This window comes from Bos mutus, chromosome 19, assembly GCF_027580195.1.
Source record: "Bos mutus isolate GX-2022 chromosome 19, NWIPB_WYAK_1.1, whole genome shotgun sequence".
NCBI lineage: Eukaryota > Metazoa > Chordata > Mammalia > Artiodactyla > Bovidae > Bos > Bos mutus.
In genome coordinates this window covers 6221807-6240343 of record NC_091635.1, presented here as the reverse complement: position 1 = coordinate 6240343, position 18537 = coordinate 6221807, and the positions used below count along the sequence as shown (strand labels likewise).

The 18537-nt window shown below is 58.7% G+C and overlaps 1 protein-coding gene across 4 annotated transcripts in view; it reads right to left on the bottom strand.

Annotated features, from left to right (window-relative positions):
• The window catches only part of KIF19 (kinesin family member 19), a 36615-nt gene extending 18347 nt beyond the window's left edge, over positions 1–18268 (bottom strand). For 2 of the 4 annotated variants that reach the window (XR_011467862.1, XM_070389025.1), the window contains exons 1-8: positions 18130–18268; positions 16494–16574; positions 4945–5055; positions 4208–4295; positions 3788–3924; positions 2431–2556; positions 1886–2080; positions 8–154 (exon numbers count right to left, since the gene is read on the bottom strand). Coding sequence is in view for 3 of the 4 variants with exons in the window: in XM_070389025.1 (XP_070245126.1) it covers positions 8–154; positions 1886–2080; positions 2431–2556; positions 3788–3924; positions 4208–4295; positions 4945–5055; positions 16494–16574; positions 18130–18168 (924 nt within the window). In the remaining variant the exon portion in view is untranslated. The remainder of the gene's footprint in view (positions 1–7; positions 155–1885; positions 2081–2430; positions 2557–3787; positions 3925–4207; positions 4296–4944; positions 5056–16493; positions 16575–18129) is intronic. The other 2 variants (XM_070389027.1, XM_070389026.1) reach the window with 2 other exon arrangements.
• Positions 18269–18537: the final 269 nt, after the last annotated feature.

Here is an 18537-nt window from a genome sequence, read left to right as displayed (position 1 = left end):
CTGGTACCTTCAGGAGGCGGGTGAGCTTGCTGTCGCGATAGTTGACGTACTTGTTGGTGCCCTTGTCGCTGAGCGCATTGATGCAGTTGCCCAGGGCCAGCAGCGAGCGGTTGATGTGGGCCCCCTCTTTCATGCGCTGCCCACGGTTCTGTGTCTGGGGGGGCGAGCAGCAGGTATGACTCCCCACCCCAGGCCATCCTGGGTTGTAAACCCTCTCCCCATCCCCCAGGGCTCTGCAAGGAAGAGACGCTGAGGACCTGGTCTGCCCTCTGCCCAGGGAGGGCATTCCAGAAGGTCAGAGAACAAGAAGGTCTCTGGACAAGAGTGGGGCTTCCTAGGCGGGTGCTAGTGGTAAAGAACCTGCCTGGCAATGCAGGAGACACAGGAAACACCGGTTCGATCCCTGGGTCTAGGAGATTCTCTGGAGGAGGGCGTGGCAACCCACTCCAATACTCTTGCCTGGAAAATCTCATGGACAGAGGAGCCTGGCAGGCTGCACTCCATGGGGTCACAGAGTTGGACACGACCAAAGCAACTGAGCACGCAAGCTGGACAAGAGCAGGGGACAGGATGCTCCCACGGAGGGCTGAGAGCCTGGCTCTTCGTCTGCCTGGGGACTGACCCACTGGCACAGTTAAGGGCAGCGCCGAGGGCGAGATGTCGCGACTTCCCAGGCAGCTCAGCTGGGAGCCCTCACGGCCGTGGGCTCCCGGCTCTAGAGAGAGAGCCAGGCTCCAGAGGGGAAGGATGGAAGTTTGCGTGTACGTGGGGAAGGGTGTGTGAGCGTGTGTGAGTTGCATGTGTACATGTGACAGCGTGCATATGTGTATAAGAAGGTGTGTGAGGAACCCCCTGGGGTTCCAGGGTCTAAGACTCCACGCTCCCAATGCAGGGGGCCTGCGTTCGATCCCTGGTTAGGGAACTAGGTCCCATATTCACAGCTAAGAGTTTGAATGCTGCAACTAAAGATTCCATGTGCCATTACTAAGACCCGAAGCAGCCGATACATAAATAAATAATAAGTAAATATTTAAAAAAAAGGAAACCTGTGCATTAGGAAATGCATGAATTTGTGCGTGAATGGATGTAAGAGCAGGACAGGACCAAGTCCCAGGAGGCTCTGCCACCCTTGGGAGACATCTCTGCCCAGCCTGGTGAAGCTGGGATCGGGTGGCTGCAGGGCACACCCTCTCCCCACTGGCTGCTCCCCGCCCCCTTCCTCCAGGAAGCCCTCAGGCCTTTATGGAAAGAAAATGTGTTTCTCCCACTCCACCCTGTGGAAACCAACCCCACGTGTTCCAACATGAAACCCTTGTTGCTTCTCCCTGGTGCTTGCGTTTGCCTCAGTGCTAATGGTGAGATGCCCATGGATTCAGGCGACCACGAAACTTCTGAATTTGCCCACAAGAGGGGGCCAGGGTGGCAGGGCTGGGCAAACGGCGATGGGGAGGGACGAACACTGACAAGTGGGTGGCAGGCTCTTTTCTCTCCCTGATGTGGTGGGCAGGGTCCCCTCCCTCAGGGGACATCGTCTCCCCGGGGCGCCAGCTCCTCACCGGGCCCGTTCATTCTCCTGGCTGTTTCCCCAGGTCCTCTGGGACACACACTGTTTCCTTCCCTGGAGAGACCCTCACACTCCCAGGCCCCTTCCCACAAAACAGCCCCTTGGCCGGGGCGGGGGGGATCTCCCTGGGGTACCCTAACCCACCCAGCCAACCCTTTCTGTCCTCTGTGACATCCCTCAGTGCCCGCCCCTCTGGAGCACCCCCCACTCCCGCCCTCCCTGAGACAGTCCCCACTCCACCCCTTGGGGAGCGGGGTGGGCCAGCCTCCCTGCCCCGCACCCCCAAGCTCTGCCCCCAGCCCCGGGGGGAGCCGGCCTCACCTGGGAGGCCCGCTCAGAGCCAGCCAGGTCGATCATGAAGAGTCGGCCCTGCGGCACCTCCTGCAGGACGTCCCTGACCCGGCTGCGCTGGCGCACGGCCACCTGGAGCACGGCGTGGGAGCGCGAGGACGTCTGGTTGGCGGCCGTGGGCTCCTGGGTCCTCTGCCGGTTCCCCCTCATCAGCAGCTGCATGATCTGGGTGGGCAGGGCAGAGCAGGGAGGCCACTCCTGGGGGCCTGTGGGGATGCTCCCCAGTCCTGCCTCTGCGAGGTTGGGAAGGGGCCCAAGGCAGGGCTGGGTCAGCCGCCCGTGTGCTGTGGGGGCCGAGTGTTCAGGGCCTGTCTGTCAACTGGGAGGCTGGGTGCCTGGCGGTCCCAGGGTCGGCGTGGCCGGGGGCGTGTCATCCAGGGTCCTCTGTGTCTGCCCCAGCTCCAGCCACCTGAACTGCAGTGGCTCCCTGGTTGCAGAGCCCTGCCGCCTCTGGTCATACCCCCACACACAGAGATTAGTGTCCTCCACCACCCGACTGGCTGCACAAGACTCGCCTCTTTGGCATTGATGGTGGAGACCTCAGTGATTCCAGCCACCTGGATCACTCCCTTGGAGTCTTCCCTCAGCTCCAGGTACCCCAGGGAAGGGTTCAGCAGGTCCCGGATCATCTCATTGTAGATCTGATGGGACCGGTTGGGAGGGGCAGGGGACAGACGTTAACGGGAGACCAAGAGCAGGAGGCTCAGGCAACAGCCGGGCTCTCCATCCCTCCCGAGAGCTCCAGGCTCCTCTCAGGGAAACCCTGGGTTAAGGAGATGGACCCCTTCCTTCCTTCCTATGGGGTGGGCATAAGGGGGCTTCAGCATCCAGGGGGGAAATACTGGGCTGCCAGAGCCAACGGTACAGAAGGTAGCAGGCCGGCCGGGCACCAGGCAGAGGATAGGACCTAACCCATGGCCAAGCCCTGGTGGTTGCTAGGCAACCCTTATGGTACCTTCACCCAGCCTCCCTAGCCACGGCCATCGAAGTGCATTTTGCTGTCTAAGTCAACACGATGCTGGCTGGAGCAGGTGCTGGCAGCAATGCCTCGCTGCCCCTCCTGAGCTGTCACCCAGGAGATTATCAGCTTCCAGAGGGAGCCAGGGAGGCCAGGAGCCAGATGGAGCCTAGCCCAGTGGCTCTCCCGCCGCTTCTGGCCTCTGTGGGCCCCCACCCACACTGATCTGCTATTGCCTAGTGATAGCACTCCCACAGGTGGGCATCGGGGGCTATGTCAAGGTGGAGAAGGCTGGCAGGTCTAAGCCTGTCTGTGTATGTAACATTCTCACCTGTACCTACATATACAGAGTGCCTACAGGTAGCCTGGCAAAGCAAACAGGGTTGGCTCAGTCGTGTCCGACTCTCTGAGACCCCATGCACTGTAGCCCACCAGGCTCCTCTGTCCATGGGATTCTCCAGACAAGAATGGAGTGGGTTGCCATTTCCTTCTCCAGGGGATCTTCCCAAGCCTGGGTCTCCTGCATTGCAGGCAGATTCTTTACCATCTGAGCCACCAGGGAAGTGGAGGAGTGGGTCCAGAGGATGGCCTCTGGGAGGCTGGCTGAGGTCTGTGTGCAGTGACCAGGTAGCTTTGGAGTAGCCAAGTGGGCAGGGCCCGGCTCTAAAGCCGCAGGGTCCTGAGTCTGAATTCCTGTTCCCCCACTTACTGTGTGACCGCGGAACTGTGGCTATCTAGTTGCCTAACCTCTCTGAGTTTTTATAAAGTCAGGCCGACCACATGCACGTGTGAGAGCAGCCGTGACGAGCGCCCCCAGGAAACTGCCCCCTGACCTGACCCCTGGGAGGTAAACCAGCCCGGGCCTGTGGACCTCCTGGCCCAAGCCCACAGGACGGGGTGGGCCGAGGGCTCACCTCCAGGTAGGACACGGACACCTCGTATTCCATGTCATCGCTGGTCTCCTCGATGGCACGGAAGAGGTCGTTGAGGGTCCGAACGTAGATGCCGGGCTCGTGGTCTGTGCCCAGCATGGTGTAGGTTTTCCCGCAGCCTGGGGCAGAGCAGGATGGGTGGGTGAGCAGGATGGAGACTGGGAGCACGGGGGCCCCTGGCAAACCTGGGGGTGTCCTCAAGGCTGGAGCCTCCCAGGTGGCCGGGAGGTGGGGTAGGGGGAGAAGATGGCATCCTTGGCTGGGGGTGGGGCTCTGGGTCTAAAGGGCTCTGGGAGAGGGCAGTTTCAATCGGCCACGTCCTTGATTCCTGCTGCGGCCTGGGCCAGACAAGCTCTGAGGTAGAGGGTGAGGAGCTTGATTCTTGGGGGCACTCGCCCTCACCTGTGGGGCCATAGGCAAAGACAGTGGCATTGTAGCCTGAGATGACGCCTTCGATGAGGCTCTTGGTGGTGGCCTGATACACCATCTCCTGTAGGAAAGAGGAGATCCATCAGGGCCCTGGGCACAGCCAGGGCAGAGCACACGGGCCCGCGGGCTCACCCTGATGCCCAAGAGGCAGTTTCATCCTTGGAGCCCTCGGGCCCTGAGATGTGGGTGTGGGAAGGGGGATGGCTGTCTCTGCTTTCCCCCCATGGGTCGGGGGGGCAGGGAATGCCAGCCTGCAAGAGTGCTCAGGACACCTGAGACCCTCCCCACCAACAGCTGGCTCCCAGCCCCCAGCCCAGAGGACGCCTCACACCTGCTCCTTGGAGCATCCACGGATGGGTGAGATGGGGGTCCCTGGGAGGGTGTCAGCTTCCCTGAGGCGCCCCTCCCAGCACCAGATGGGCTTCAAGCACCTTCCTGCAGCTCCCCTAGGGGCCACCTGTGGGGAGTGCTGTGTGGGTCCCTGTGGAGGGTGGCATTTGTGTGCTGACCGTGGTGTGTCCACGCAGACGGCTCTGTATGCGCTATGCAGGCTCACACATGCGTGTGTATGTGGGGATGCGGCAGGGAGAGAGTGAGTGATGGAGGGTCTCCTGGGGCTCGGTGCCAGGGTCCCCTAAGGGCTCCCTCTCAAGTCAGTCAGAGGGCAGAGAGGGGATCCCGTGTGTCCCCAGGCCCAGGCGCCCCCTCACCTGGGTGGCAGTGAAGTCAAAGGCCACGTCGAACAGGTAGGACTTCTCCCGGGAGCGGTGCGCCCGTAGGATGTCATCGGGATCCTCCATTGGGTCCATAAGAACCACCATCTGCAAAGGTCCCAAGGGGAGGCGAGCAGTCACCCAGGAGCCCCAGGCCCACCCCAATGTCCACACTGACCACTGACCTTAAGGAGTGGGAGGGGCCGGATGAGAGAGGGATGGCGTCTGGGAGCGCCAGGGTCAAGGTCAACCAAGTCCCAACATAGGACAAGACACTGAGCGGACGGGCTGCCCTGGGACCACCCCAAGGTCTCAGAGCTCCCTTCCGGGGTCAGCAGGGGAGTCAGGGCCAGTGACGGCCCAAAGAGAGCTTGAGAGGAGACAAGGAGTGAGGCTGGCCCCTGGGGGGCAGACAGAGGAGGCTGATTTGGGAGCCCGGTCCAGTACCGTGGACTCAGGAGATGTATAGGGGTCCCTCTGGGTGCACCCCCATCCAGCACCAGGATTCAGGAGCCCCCGGTGCTGGGAGGACCGCAGCTTTGGGGCTCCCACCAGGCTCCTCCCAGCAGGTACACGCTGGTGCTCACGGCATCTAAACCGGCCTAAAGACACCCCACCCCATCTCCCAGGTCCCAGCAGGGCCCTCCTCTGAGACCTGCAGTGGAGGGAAGAAGGAAGAGGTAAGACAGCTTCCCAGGAGGCCCGAGCCCGGGACCCTCACGCAGAGGTCTTAGTCAGTCAGGTGGGATTCCAGAGTCACAAGAGGAGACGCCCCAGACAGGCTGGGCTGGGGCTCTGTGCAGGGAAACGAGGAGGCCACTGCCCCGGCCCCCCTCACAGACTGCTGCAGGGAAAACGAGGAGGCCACTGCCCCGGCCCCCCTCACAGACTGCTAAAGCCTGGGTGGCCACAGCGAGTCGAGTGCAGGGCACTGGGGCCTGCAGTGTATCTGGGGTGCACACCTGTCTCCAGCCACCTCCTCTGGGCTTCAGCCCCAGGGCCATGTAAGCCTCTCCCAGGATCCACTTCCTGGCTCGGGCCCTAATACCAGCAGCAGGAGCCCTGATCAAGTGTCAGACCCAAATGAAGAAATATCCGCCCACAAGTCCCCAGGCATGTGTCCCAGAAGAGGGATGCAAGGGAACCTGACCAGCTGCATGGCTCTCACCCTCGGTGTCAGAGCTCCTGGGCACACCAGGAGCGCCAGTGGCCCGAGGGGCACCCTCTGGGGGCTTTCAGTGCAGGGGAGGGTGAGCAGCCTGCACAGATGCCCATCCCCCACTGATCACCTTCAGATGACCTTCGGCACTGCCAAGTTCATGGGCACCGTGGGCATCTGGTTCCTTTGACATCCAGCCTCCTGAATCAGGACACTGTCAGCACGGCTGCCACGAGCCCCTCTTAAAAGAGGGCTTCGTCTGGGTCTCCATCTGTCTGGACCCCTGCCCGCACCCCACTCTTCAGAGCATCACCCCCTTCCCTGTCCACTCGGGCACACAATGGAGCCCTTGTGCCCCTCGGCCAGGTGAACTGGAGCTGAGCTGCGGAGGGCTGGGGTGAGGGTGGGGTGCTCGGGGCTGCCACGGAGGCAGCACAGTGAGTTTGGGCCGAGTGACCACAACTGCTGGGCACCTTGCATGTAACCCAGGCATTAAGTGATACCCTCCGGGTCAGAGAGAGATGTGATTTCCTGCCTGACATTCAGAGTACAGCGGGGAACAGACCATTTTAGTAACAAGCGCTGGGTTCTGGGAGGCAGGCAGAGTGCAGAGAGGGGGCACACGACCCAGCTTTTCCACTGCAGGAGGGCTTCCTGGAAGAGGAGGTACCAGAACTCTTTTTTTTTTTTTTAATAAGATATTTAATATAGTTCCCTGTGCTATACAGTAAATCCCTGATGCTTAGTGGTTTAGTTGCTAAGTTGTGTTCGACTCTTGCGACCCCATGGACTGGAGCCCACCAGGCTTCTCTGTGCATAGAATTCTCCAGGCAAGAATACAGGAGTGGGTTGCCATTTCCTTCTCCAGGGGATCTTCCTGAACCAGAGATCGAACCAGGGTCTCCTGCACTACAGGCAGATTCTTTATCAACTGAGCCATCAGGAAGTAAGTCCTTGTTGCATATCTACTTTATTTTTAAAAAATTTCCGGCATGCCATGAAGCAAGCAGGAGCTCAGTTCCCTGACCAGAAATTGAACCTGTGCCCCCTGCCCTGGAAATGCAAAGTCTTAACCACTGGACCATCAGGGAAGTCCCAGCACCAAGTCTTAAAGGATGAGCAAGAACTGGCGGAGGAACGTGAGGTGGGAAAGCGTCAAGGGGGCCACACGAGCAAGGCCGTGATGTGACAGGCAGGCTGTGGGCAGGTGACCTCAGCACAGAATCACCAGCAGTTCTCAGGGTTGGAACGAGAGCTCAGGAACTTTTCCTCCTGTCCTCACTGCCAGGAATTCCGAGAGCACAGACCCAAGATGACCACAGAAGGAGACCTAGGGGCCCCTCTGTGAGCACGTGTTGCCCGCCCCGCCCCCCTGCCCAAAGCAGCTCCGAAAAGTCACCCAGACTGGCACCCAGCATCGGCCCAGGGAATGTTTTGTTTCTTCTGGCTACACCTTGCGGCTTCTAGAACTTTCCTGACCAGGGATTGAACCCATGCCCCTCTGCAGTGGAAACACAAGAGTCCTAATCACTAGACCACCAGGGAAGTCCCCAAGGAAAGCTTTCTAAATAAAGCCACACTGGGGCCATGTGCAGTGCTAAATGCTTTGCACACTTTCTCATCTTCTCCGACAACTTAGAGCAGGCCCTCATTATCGCAAGATTGTAATGGGGAGTCAGACTGGTACCCAAGGCTGCACTGCCAACAACAGAGCTCACTGGATTCAAAGCCACTGGGTTCCAGAACCCAGGCTCCTAACCAGGCCTCCTGTCCCTGCCTCTGGAATAACAGAGGCCTGGCGGGGGGATGCTCCTCTGTTTGGTTGAGCTGTGCCCCCCCCACCAGATTTAAATGTTGAAGTCCAACTCCCCAGCCCCTCCGAGTGTGCCCTTATTTGGAAATAGCGTTGTTGCAGATGTAATCAGTTGAGTTAGGATGTGGCCCTTTTATAAGGTCCGGTGGTGTCCTTATAAAAGGGGGCTATTAGGACACAAACACATGTAGAGGAAAGGAGATCAAGCCAGTCCACCCGAAAGGAAATCAGTCCTGAATATTCATTGGCAGGACTGATGCTGAAGTTGAAACTCCAATAGTTTGCCCACCTGATACAAAGAGCTGACTCCTTAGAAAAGACCCTGATGCTGGGAAAGATTGAAGGCAGGAGGAGAAGGGGACGACAGGGGATGAGATGACTGGATGGCATCACCGACTTGATGGACATGAGTTTGAGAGAACTCCGGGAGATGGTGAAGGACAGGGAGGCCTGGCGTGCTGCAGTCTGTGGGGTCTCAAAGAGTCGGACACGACTGAGTGACTGAACAACTGTGGTATTTTGGTCCAGCAGCCTTGGAAACTGATACATCACCCCCCAACCCCCTGCCCGGAGGCAGGCCCTCCCTCAGCCCGGAGGCAGTGGGCTCAGCCTGGGAGCGTCCTTTCACAAAATCCTTGAGTCTTAAGTGTCCATGTTCAACCTGTAGCATGCTGGACACCTGCCTCTGGGAGGTTTCAAGGGGGACGTTGACCACACAAGAGGCACAGGGCCCCCCCATACTGGCAGGGGGTGGGGTGGGAGGCGTGGCTGGGGCTGGGCCAGGTGGCAGCACATGGCAGGGCCCTGTCTCCGCTGATCCAGGCCCCCTGACTCCGCAGAGGCCCCGGCTTGCCTCTCCCTGCCCTCACTGCCCCACACCCAGACCTATTCTTGACTCAAGGCCAGTTGTGATCTTTGCACAGCTCTAGATTTGGGCTGGGAAACCCAAGATCCACTGGGGAGCTAGGGGGGGCCTCAGACTTGGGTGAGGGACATGTCATCCATAGATGGGGCCGCAGAAGGTGCCAGGCTCCTCCCCAGCATCTCCTAGGTGAGAAATACCAGGAACAAAGCGTGTGGGGACTTCTTCCTGCTGAGCAGCGCTAAGCTGCGGGGTTTTGATCAGCTGAGCAGCACTAACCACGTCTTTCTGGCCTGTGGATGGCTCAGGGTTCCTCAGTCTTGGCGCTTCTGATGCTTTGGGCTGGACCACTGCGAGCGAGAATTGTCCCGGGCGTTGTAGGATGGTTGGCAGCAGCCCTCCGGCACTGGAGGCCCCGGCACTGCCTCCTCCAGGGGTGACATTGCCACATGCCCCCCGGGGGAGCACAATTACCCCCGCTTGAAAACCGCTGTTCCCCCTCAAGCCACCAAACTGGCAGCGAAGTTCTCTGAGCCGGGGGCGATGTGCAAATTGGGTTCAGGCTTCAGACTGCTGGGTGACCCCGGGAAGACTGCACCACCTCTCTGGGCCTCACGTTCACCCTGGCCAGAAGTCAGGGAGGACCCACAGGGCCATAGCCTTGAGAGAAGAAATCACCCCATCACCCCTCACCTGCTCGGGAAGCCCCAGCAGAGAACAGGAATGTGAGGGGGTGCCTAGCTCAGGAGACATCATTTCCAGTCCAGGTTACTAAGCCCACAGCTCCTTTATTCTCGGGCTGTAAACCAGACACAGCAAAACAAAAGCCGGATTCCAGCTGGATATCACCTCTGTAAAGCTGTTTCTGCATTTGTTTGTTCTTTAAGAAGGAAAATTCATGGCTGGTCAGATTTCTAGTTGTACCATCCTGTGGGTACTCAAGAAAGGAGATTTTGATCCCAGGAAGGGTGTTACAGGGCCCTGACAGCCCTGAGGCTAGATGAAAAAAGATTAGAATGCTGAGCTCATAAAGCCACCGAGGTCCAGCCAACTGCTCCCAACAGAGCCACACCTGGCTGATATCCTGGCCAGGTCCCCACCTTCCTACAGGACTGTGAGGACCTGGGTAAGCAGAGGCGTGACCGACATGGTCCAGGGCTGCCTTTCTCGAGGGTCTGCTGATCCCTTCATCACCGTCTTCCTGGAAGCCTCTGAAATGCAGATTCCCAGCACTGCCCAGATTCACGGAATGAGAAACTCTGGGGAACTGGGCCCACAGATCTGCCTTTTTAACCATTGCTCTTGTGGCTCAGTGGTAAAGAATCCATCTGCCAATGCGGGAGACGCGAGTTTGATCCCTGGGTCTGGAAGATCCCCTGGAGGAGAAAACGGCAACCGACTCCAGTATCCTTACCTGGAGAATCCCATGGACAGAGGAGCCTGGCAGGCTACAGTCCACGGGGTCCCAGAGTCAGAGATGGCTGAGCACAACAATACAGCACACAGCTTGCCGTGCACCCATTCAGGCGCTAAGTGTAAGCATTCTTGCATCCTGGCGGCATTATTCATAACAGTCAAAACATAGGAAACAAGCCAAATGTCCTTCAACTGAGGAGAGGTCGATCAGATGCAGAGCAGCATGGAATCCTATCCAGCCACGAAAAGGAATGACACTCTGACCCAGGCGACAACGCGGATGAACCCTGAAAACATGCTCAGTGAAACCAGTCAGACACGAAGAACCACACATTTCAGGACCCCGTTTCCACGAACTGTCCAGAGCAGGCGAATCTACAGAGATGGAAAGTGGTTGTCTGGGGCTGGGAGGGGGCTGGGGAGATGCGTGGTGGTGTGGCTAAGGGTGGAGGGAAAGGCTCCCCAAATCCTCTCCCAAGTCACGCTCCACCAGGCTCGGCCCTCTGGGGTCACAGAGCCGGGAAGCAACCAGACGGTGGGCGGTGGGCGTGCAGGGAGGCCCTGCCCCTGGGGCAGTGAGCAGACTGAAGACGCCCTGGCTCCCGAACAACACTCACGGATTCTGACGCTCAGCACCTGCCACCTTATCCTCTATTTATCTTTCACAATAGCCTCACCCTCACAGGATCGCTCTAATCCTCTCAACAGCTCTAGGGCCGGGCAGAGCAGGTTATTAACATCCTGCTTTCTGATGAGAAAACAGAGACTAGGAAGCCCCTCGCCTGACTCCTGAGACAGGACCCCCAGGGGTACAGGGAGGTTGACACTTGGGCTTTGAGGCTAATTATGGGATTATGCATATGGGCAGGTGACTTAAATCCTGCAGATAAACACAGTCGGGGAGGCTGAGGGGAGAGGCAGTGGGCTGTGGGCTCCTCGGGGCAGTGGGGGTGGGGTGGGGAGAAGGAAGCTCTTTGTTCTGGGAGCTTCTTTTTCCAGCCTTGGGACTCCTGGGCCCCACCGCCCTCTCAGGCTGCCCTCCCCCACTTTACAGTCATCAGGGGCACTCCCTGAAGGGTCTGGCATCAGAGTCTAGTCCCAACCCCCAATGCTAGGAGACTGAGCTCCTACTGGACTCTTCCCCGAACATATATATGTGGCAGTGACCAACTGGGGACCACCAGATAGAAAGCCCTGAAGCCAGAAGCGGGTGGGCAGGAGGTGGGCCAGGGTCTCACTTATCTCCGGGGCCTGAAACCATCCTGACTGTCAGCCCTTGAGATAAACTAACATCTCTTAAATCCCGACCACGCACCAGGCACTGGGGAAGCACTGGGCATCCAGGAACCCGTGGAGACGTCTACGTGTGCATACTAAGTCGCTTCAGTTGTGTCGGACTCTGTGAACCTATGGACTGTTGCCCACCAGGCTCCTCTGTCCATGGGATGCTCCAGGCAAGAATACTGGAGTGGGTTGCCAGGCCCTCTTTCAGGGGATCTTCCCGACCCAGGGCTCGAACCTGTATCTCCTATGTCTCCTGCATTGGCAGGTGAGTTCTTTACCACTAGCGCCACCAGGGAAGCCCTGGAGACATGTAAGAAGGCATTGTGTTGACAGCGCTATGATGACGCCCCAAATCAACCGTCAACCCAAATCAACATCCCCGGGGGTGGTGGGTGGGGCAGGTAAGACCACAGGCACCTGAACCTCCTCTTTACAAATCCAAACCTGGCTCCAGCTTCCTCAGAATGCACGCACCGGCCTCTGGTCCGCAGAGGACACTCTGCCCTGCCCGTGTCCACCTCTGCAAAGCCAGGGGAACACGGACTCTCTCAGTCCCAGGAGAACAACCCCCAGCTCCAAGCAAGGCTGTGCTGGGACCCCCCTCATGCCAGCAGGTGACGGACGCCTAGGCCCACCTCTCCCCACTAGGACCGCCGACTGGCAGGCTTTGACAGCACGGCCTCCCTGCTGACCACCAAGGGCCGGGCTTCAGTAGTGTGACCTCTGGGTTGCTCCCCACCCCCTGGCCCGAGCACGGGGGCAAGTAACTCCTCCACCACAGAGGGAAGAAAGAGCCTAGAAGCCCAGGCCAGGGCAGACTGGGCTGGGAGCCCCTCTGTGGGGCTGGGTTGTGAGGAAGGGCCACAAGCAAGGGGGCAACTGAAGCCGCTGGGTCAAGGGCAGGTCTGCTTCCCAAGCAGAAGTCTCTTTAGTGGAGGCGGGGCGTTGTGCAGGCTGCCTGGGCCAGCGGCACCTTTGCTGGGAAGCGGCTCCATGGCCGTGTTATGCTGGGGTTGCTCCCACGCTCTCCCTGCCAGTCACCAGGCTCTACACCTCAAGAAGGAGGAGCTGAACAGCTGGCCCATCAGTGAGGCTGGTCAAGCCTGCAGCCCCGAGCCCTGTCGGGGTCAATGATGCAGGCCTGGGGGGCCAGGGACATAGACGAGCCCTGGGGGGTCACCAAAGAGCCACGGAGGTCAGGGTGCAGGGCCTGGCCAGACTGGGAGTTTGCCCTTTTCTTAAATTTTGGCCTCGAGGCATGTGAGATCTTACTTCCCCAACCAGGGGTTGAACTCACGCCCCTTGCGTTGGAAGGTAAAGTCTTAACCACTGGGCCACCAGAGAAGTCCGCCATTCTGCTTCTTGGACTTGTGTGTCTTTACCTCCGGCCGCCCGGGGTCTTACTGGTCAGAGGAACGGAGCACTTGAGTGGTGGCTGGTTTTTGAGAGGTGCCCAGCCTGCCACGCACTGTGGCTTCTCCCAAACTGCAGGCCAGGCAAGTGCATCCTTGTTTTATCTTAGTCACCTGACCAGAGATCAAACTCCTACGCAGGGGAAGGGCAGAGTCTTAACCACTGGACCGCCAGGGAAGTCGCAGGCAAGTGCATCTTTGAACCCAGTGGGGAGAGAAGATGCTGGGGGCAGAAGCCTAGTGTTCTCCCCCTGCAGGGCCTGGAGTCCGTATTGAGAGTCCTGGGCCCACGCCGCTCAGACCACCCTCTGTATGTCTAAGCCGAGAAAGGAGCAGGCCCGTCGGCACTGCCCAGCCCAGGACCTTCTCGGAGGCGCAGTCCAGCCTCCCTCTCTACTGGCAGGGACAGAAAGGAGCCTGTGTTTGCCGTGTGTGGGCACACAACGGGCTGTGCCCTGGACCAGAGCGTTTCCATCAGCATCGGTTAATGTCCTCAGCCCCCAGTCCGGCTGGGAGCCAGGAGCAGCGCAGAGAGACAGCATCTTTGTCCCTGCAGCCCTGGGGACACGTGGGACCAACAGGCAGTGGCCTTGCCGGGAAGGAGGGCTCTCCTCTGGAGCTCCCTGGCCCTTCATGGATGGCCCCTCTCATCAGCCAGTCCAGGAACCCCGGGCACTTTCTCTCACTAATCCAGTAAGTCCCCTACACTGAGCCTTCAAGGTGCGAACATTCAAAGATGCCAAGGTACACCTGGTTCCAGCAAGGACCTGGAGCCTGTGCCATCAGCGCCAGGCGTGCATGACACTGCAGCCTGCCCTCCATCTCCTCCTGCTGACGATCCTTCAGCTCCACCATCTCCCACCTCCTCGCCCCCTCCAGTCAGTAACCCTTCTTGCTTGTTCACTCCTCGCCAGCCCCTGTACACACTACTGTCCTTTTCAAGGCACCGTACTGTCAGATTAAAAAGGCTTTCTTTATTTTTTGTGTTTGTTTTTAAATATATTATTTGGGTGAAAGGCATTATAAACCTATTACAGTACAATGCTGCTCCTGCTGCTGTTGCTAAGTCGCTTCAGTCGTGTCCGACTCTGTGCGACCCCATAGACGGCAGCCCACCAGGCTCCCATGTGCCTGGGATTCTCCAGGCAAGAACACTGGAGTGGTTGCCATTTCCTTCTCCAATGCATGAAAGTGAAAAGTGAAAGTGAAGTCGCTCAGTCGTTTCCGACTCTTAGCGACCCCATGGACTGCGGCCCACCAGGGTCCTCTGTCCTTGGGATTTTCCAGGCAAGAATACTGGAGTGGGGTGCCATTGCCTTCCCCATTACAGTACAATACTACATAGCCAATGGTGTTAATTGTGTACCTAGGCTAACTTTGTCGGACTTACGCACAAAGTGGACTTACGAATGTGCTCTCGGGATGGAACTCCTTAGTAGGTAGGGAACTTACAGTAGATGACGTGTGTGTTAGTTGCTCAATAATGTCCAACTCTTTGCAATCCCATGAACTAGTAACCCTCCAGGCTCCTCAGTCTGTGGAATGCTCCAGGCAAGAATACCGGAGCGGGTAGCCATTCCCTTCTCTAGGGGATCTTCCCAACTCAGGGATCGAACCCTGGTCTCTCCTGCACTGCAGGCAGACTCTTTACCATCTGAGCCATCAGGGAAGCCCAGCAGATGATAATTCACAGCTACTAAATGCCTACTGCATCCCAGGATCTGGGGGAGCACTGTGCACACATCAGTGCGCTCCCTAAAGAGTCTTTAGGGAAGGGTTAGTCACAGAGGAGGCAATTGAGGCTTCTGGAAGCAACCTGGCCAAGGCCACACGGCTGGTAGAAGGCAGAGCCCACCCTGCACGACTGCTGTGTGCGTACATCCTGCTCCTGCTGGCCTTTAGGTGGGGCCTCCCAGCCCTCCCCTGCTCTCCTTGAGGTCTTTGAGGAAGGCTACCCCTTTCCAAGGGGGAACAGAGGAAGAGAGATCAGGAGGCTGGTGCCACCCAGTTCCGCCATGCCCACAGCTCGTGGGAACCCCAGGGGCAGGCCGGCAGCTCGTGCTGTGTTGCCTGCCTGTGCTCTTCTTATCATGGCCGTCGGGCTTCCTGAGTCCACCTTCCAGGATCAAGGGCAGCAAGTGCTCACTTTGCGTCTCTCTCTGCACCACGCGGGGCCACCCCGACTCCTCTGACCGCTCCCCAGCACACTCTGCCGCTTTGATGAGCCCTGGAGCTCAGGAGAAGCCGGCAGCAGCTACGGAGCTCCCGGAGGCAAGTGGCCGCTTTCAGGGTCCCCATAGGCTAGAGCAGCATGATGCCTCTACCCAGGCACCAAGAATGCCCTTGCTGCCCCCACCACGGTGCCCACCCCCAGCCCGCACTTGGATCCTCAACTGCCTACCCCAAAAAACATCCTGGCTGGGACTTCCTTGCTCGTCCAGTGGTTAAAAATCCACCTTGCAATGCAGGGGACACAGGTTTGATCCCTGGCTGGGGAACTAAGATTCCACAGGCTTCAGAACAACTAAGCCTGCGTGCTGCAACTGCTGAGCCCTGGGGCCACAGCTAGAGGGAAGCCCGCGCTCTACAATGACGATCCCACATAAGACCCGATGCAGCCAAAAATAAAAAAATTTTTTAAAAGATTGAAATGTCAAAAATAAAACCTTCCTTTAAAAGCAAGCAAACAAACAAGCAGAAAACAGCCCGGCCGTGGGGGACAATGTGGCTCCTGCCCGCACCTCCAGCCTCCTCTCACCCCTGCTCTCTCCAGCCTGAGCCACGCTGGCCTTTTCTAAGTTACCCAAGCGTACCACCACCCCTCTCACCCCAGGGCCTTTTCACACACAAGCCCCTCTGGTTGAAATTCCCCCTTCAGCACACTCCTAAAGAGCTCCTCTTCATCCCGCATTTTCAGCTCAAGCATCTTTTCTCAGGGAAGTCCTCCATGACTCCGAGACAAGGTCAAGTTCCCTCTTACTCCCACAGCAGTATACATTTCTTTGCAGCCCTTGCTGGCTACACACTCATACGTTTCATCACAAGAAAGCCATGGAAGGAAGACAGGGTCTTTTCTGCTCACCGTGGTTTCCTGGCTCCTAGCACTATCCCCAGTGTGTTGTGGGTACTTGATAAATATTTATTGTCTCTTGTGTAAGTGGAGGTGGAGCTTGCCCTGCCCTGCTCATAATAGTGACAGGAAGACCGAGAGAGCAAACAGACGTCCAAAGACTCTGCAAACCATGAACAGTCTGGTGACCCTAGGAACACATGCCCTATGGGGAGCAGATCCATTAAGGTGGGGAAGTTAAGTCATGAGTACATGGAAGGTATGTGAATTTTTTCCGGGCTGGATGAAAGGGCTCAGCTCACTTCCCCCTGGACCAGGGAAGCTTTTAGCTCTCTTTGGATCAATCTAGGGAGGCTTCCTGGAAGAAGGGCGGTGGTTTCCTTGACGATGCTATCAATAGTACAACCGAGAGCTCAGAGAGTAGAGGAGGGGTCATTCCTGCCTCCACCAGGTGAGTAGGTACCTGCCCCCACTAGATGAGAGCAGACCCCTGCCTTGCTCTGCGGCTCCCGGCCACAGTCCCCTTGTACCTGCTCGTCCACTTTGTGGGCGATGAGGGTGGCTCCTTCTTCCAGCTCTGCCACGCTGATGGGCCGGATCCGGAGCGCCACCTGGGAGGGGAGGTCAGACCCCCGGGATTAGATGGAGAGGGCTGTGCTGGGCCCCTGAGAGAAGGATGAGAGGACCCCAGGATCCTTCCCTCAGACAAGCCCCGTGGGTTCCTCTCTGATCAGCCAGCCACGCCCGGTTCATCTTGAGGAAAACTTGGTGGTTCAAGGCGACCATCCAGGGCGAGGGCACCAGGTCCACAGCGTGTGGGCTGTGTCTGTGTCTATAAATTTCCCAGGAGCCTGTGCCCCAGAGGAGACAGCCGTCTGCTCCTCCCGGCTGCATCAGTCACATGCCCGAATTAAGCACCTGCAGCTCCCCTGGGCTTTGAACTTGGAGCCCTTGGCACCGGGGCAGCCTGTCTGTGCGTCTGTGAGTGATGCGCTGCACGTGGCGGCCAGGTGGTGGGATGGAGGCCCAGGGAACCTCCCCTCCTCGTGCTGACTACATCCCTACCCAAGGACAGCGCCATCAGGGGCTCCCTCCTCTCTCTGTCCTCCGGCCAGAGAGAGATGATGGGTCCCCATCTTGGGTGTGGGTCTCCCCAAAAGAAGGGGGAGGTGTTTCTTCTTCTGATCAAGGGGAAACACCTGCTGGGCGGGTGGGTATAACTAGCCATCTGCAGGCCCGGTAAGAAGCCTTCACTCTCAGAGGCACTTCATTGTCAGAGTGCCCTCCTGCCTCCTCAGTCAAACTCCACAGATGGGAGGGGCAGCCCCTCTGTCCACACCTGCCAAGGCAAGCCATTTGCAAAGAGACAATTCTAAACTGCCAGACAGGATGTTCCAGAGCCTGGGGCTTGCTGGGGTTGCCTTATCCTTCAGTTACATCATCACCCACCTGCTGGTGGAGGAGCTTCCCCAGATCTCAGAAGTTAGGGGCTGGGAGGGCGCCTCGGCCTTGGGATCACTGAGTCTCCCCCACCCTCATCACTCTGACCTGGCCCTGTTGATAATCAGAAATCTGTCTTTGTCTCTAGCTGCTTCTTGGACCCCCATTCACACCTCCTCCTCTGCCTCAGTCCCCAGGACCCTGGGGGGCCATCTAGGTGGCTTCCAGCACTTCTTTGAAATATTTAGAGTCCTGACATGGACAGCAACTCAATAACCAGCCACCCTCAATCTTGTGCCCGCTCCTCTGGCACGTGGGGACTCTTGCCCACCTATGGTCCTCAAAACCCTCTAACCTCCTGACCCCACCAGTTCCAGGTACCCTCCTTCACCAGGAAACCTCCACTTTCCTTTTCCAGAAGATGGGTCGGGCGCCCCCTGCCCCTGTCTCTTCAGGATCATATAGCAGTCTGGCCGTAGGGTGTCCCCCGGTGGGAAGGTGTAAAGGGGGATGGGACTGAAGCCTGGCCAACTTCTCAGGTCTTAGCAGGGTGGCCAGGATGCCTTCCTTCTTGATATCCACGACTTGGCAAAGTTGCTCAGGATCGTCGCAGCCCCTGGTCTTAAGTGTCCTCTTAGTGGAAACACCCAGTACAGTCTGGGGGCCGCCGGCAGAGTCTGGGTTCTGGGGGCCAGAGATGGGGTAGAGAAGGAGGAGGGGTCTCACCATGAGTTGCTGGTCCTTGGAGTCCCCGCTGTCCTTCATGCCTGCGGTGGGCGGAAGGGCTCAGGCCGAGATCGCGGTCATGGCTGAGCCGCACGCCCACCGCCTCCGGGGCCGCGCGGCCGCTGCCTGACAACCCGAAACCAACAAGGCGCGCGCGGCCGAGGGCGCGGACCGGGGCGGGCGGGGCCTGGGGCGGGCCCCGAAGGCGACCCGCCCCCCTCGCGCTGCGAACGGGAGGTGGACGTCTCCACCCGGGAGGCCGAACTTGCGAACGGCCTGGGCGACCCCCGGGCCCTCGGCCCGGCTCTGCATCCGCCCCGTGGGCGCCCGTGCTCCTTGCCTTCTTTCTGCCCGCTCGGGCCACGCGCATCGGCTGCCCCGTCCGCCTGCCTGCCCGTCCGTCCGTCC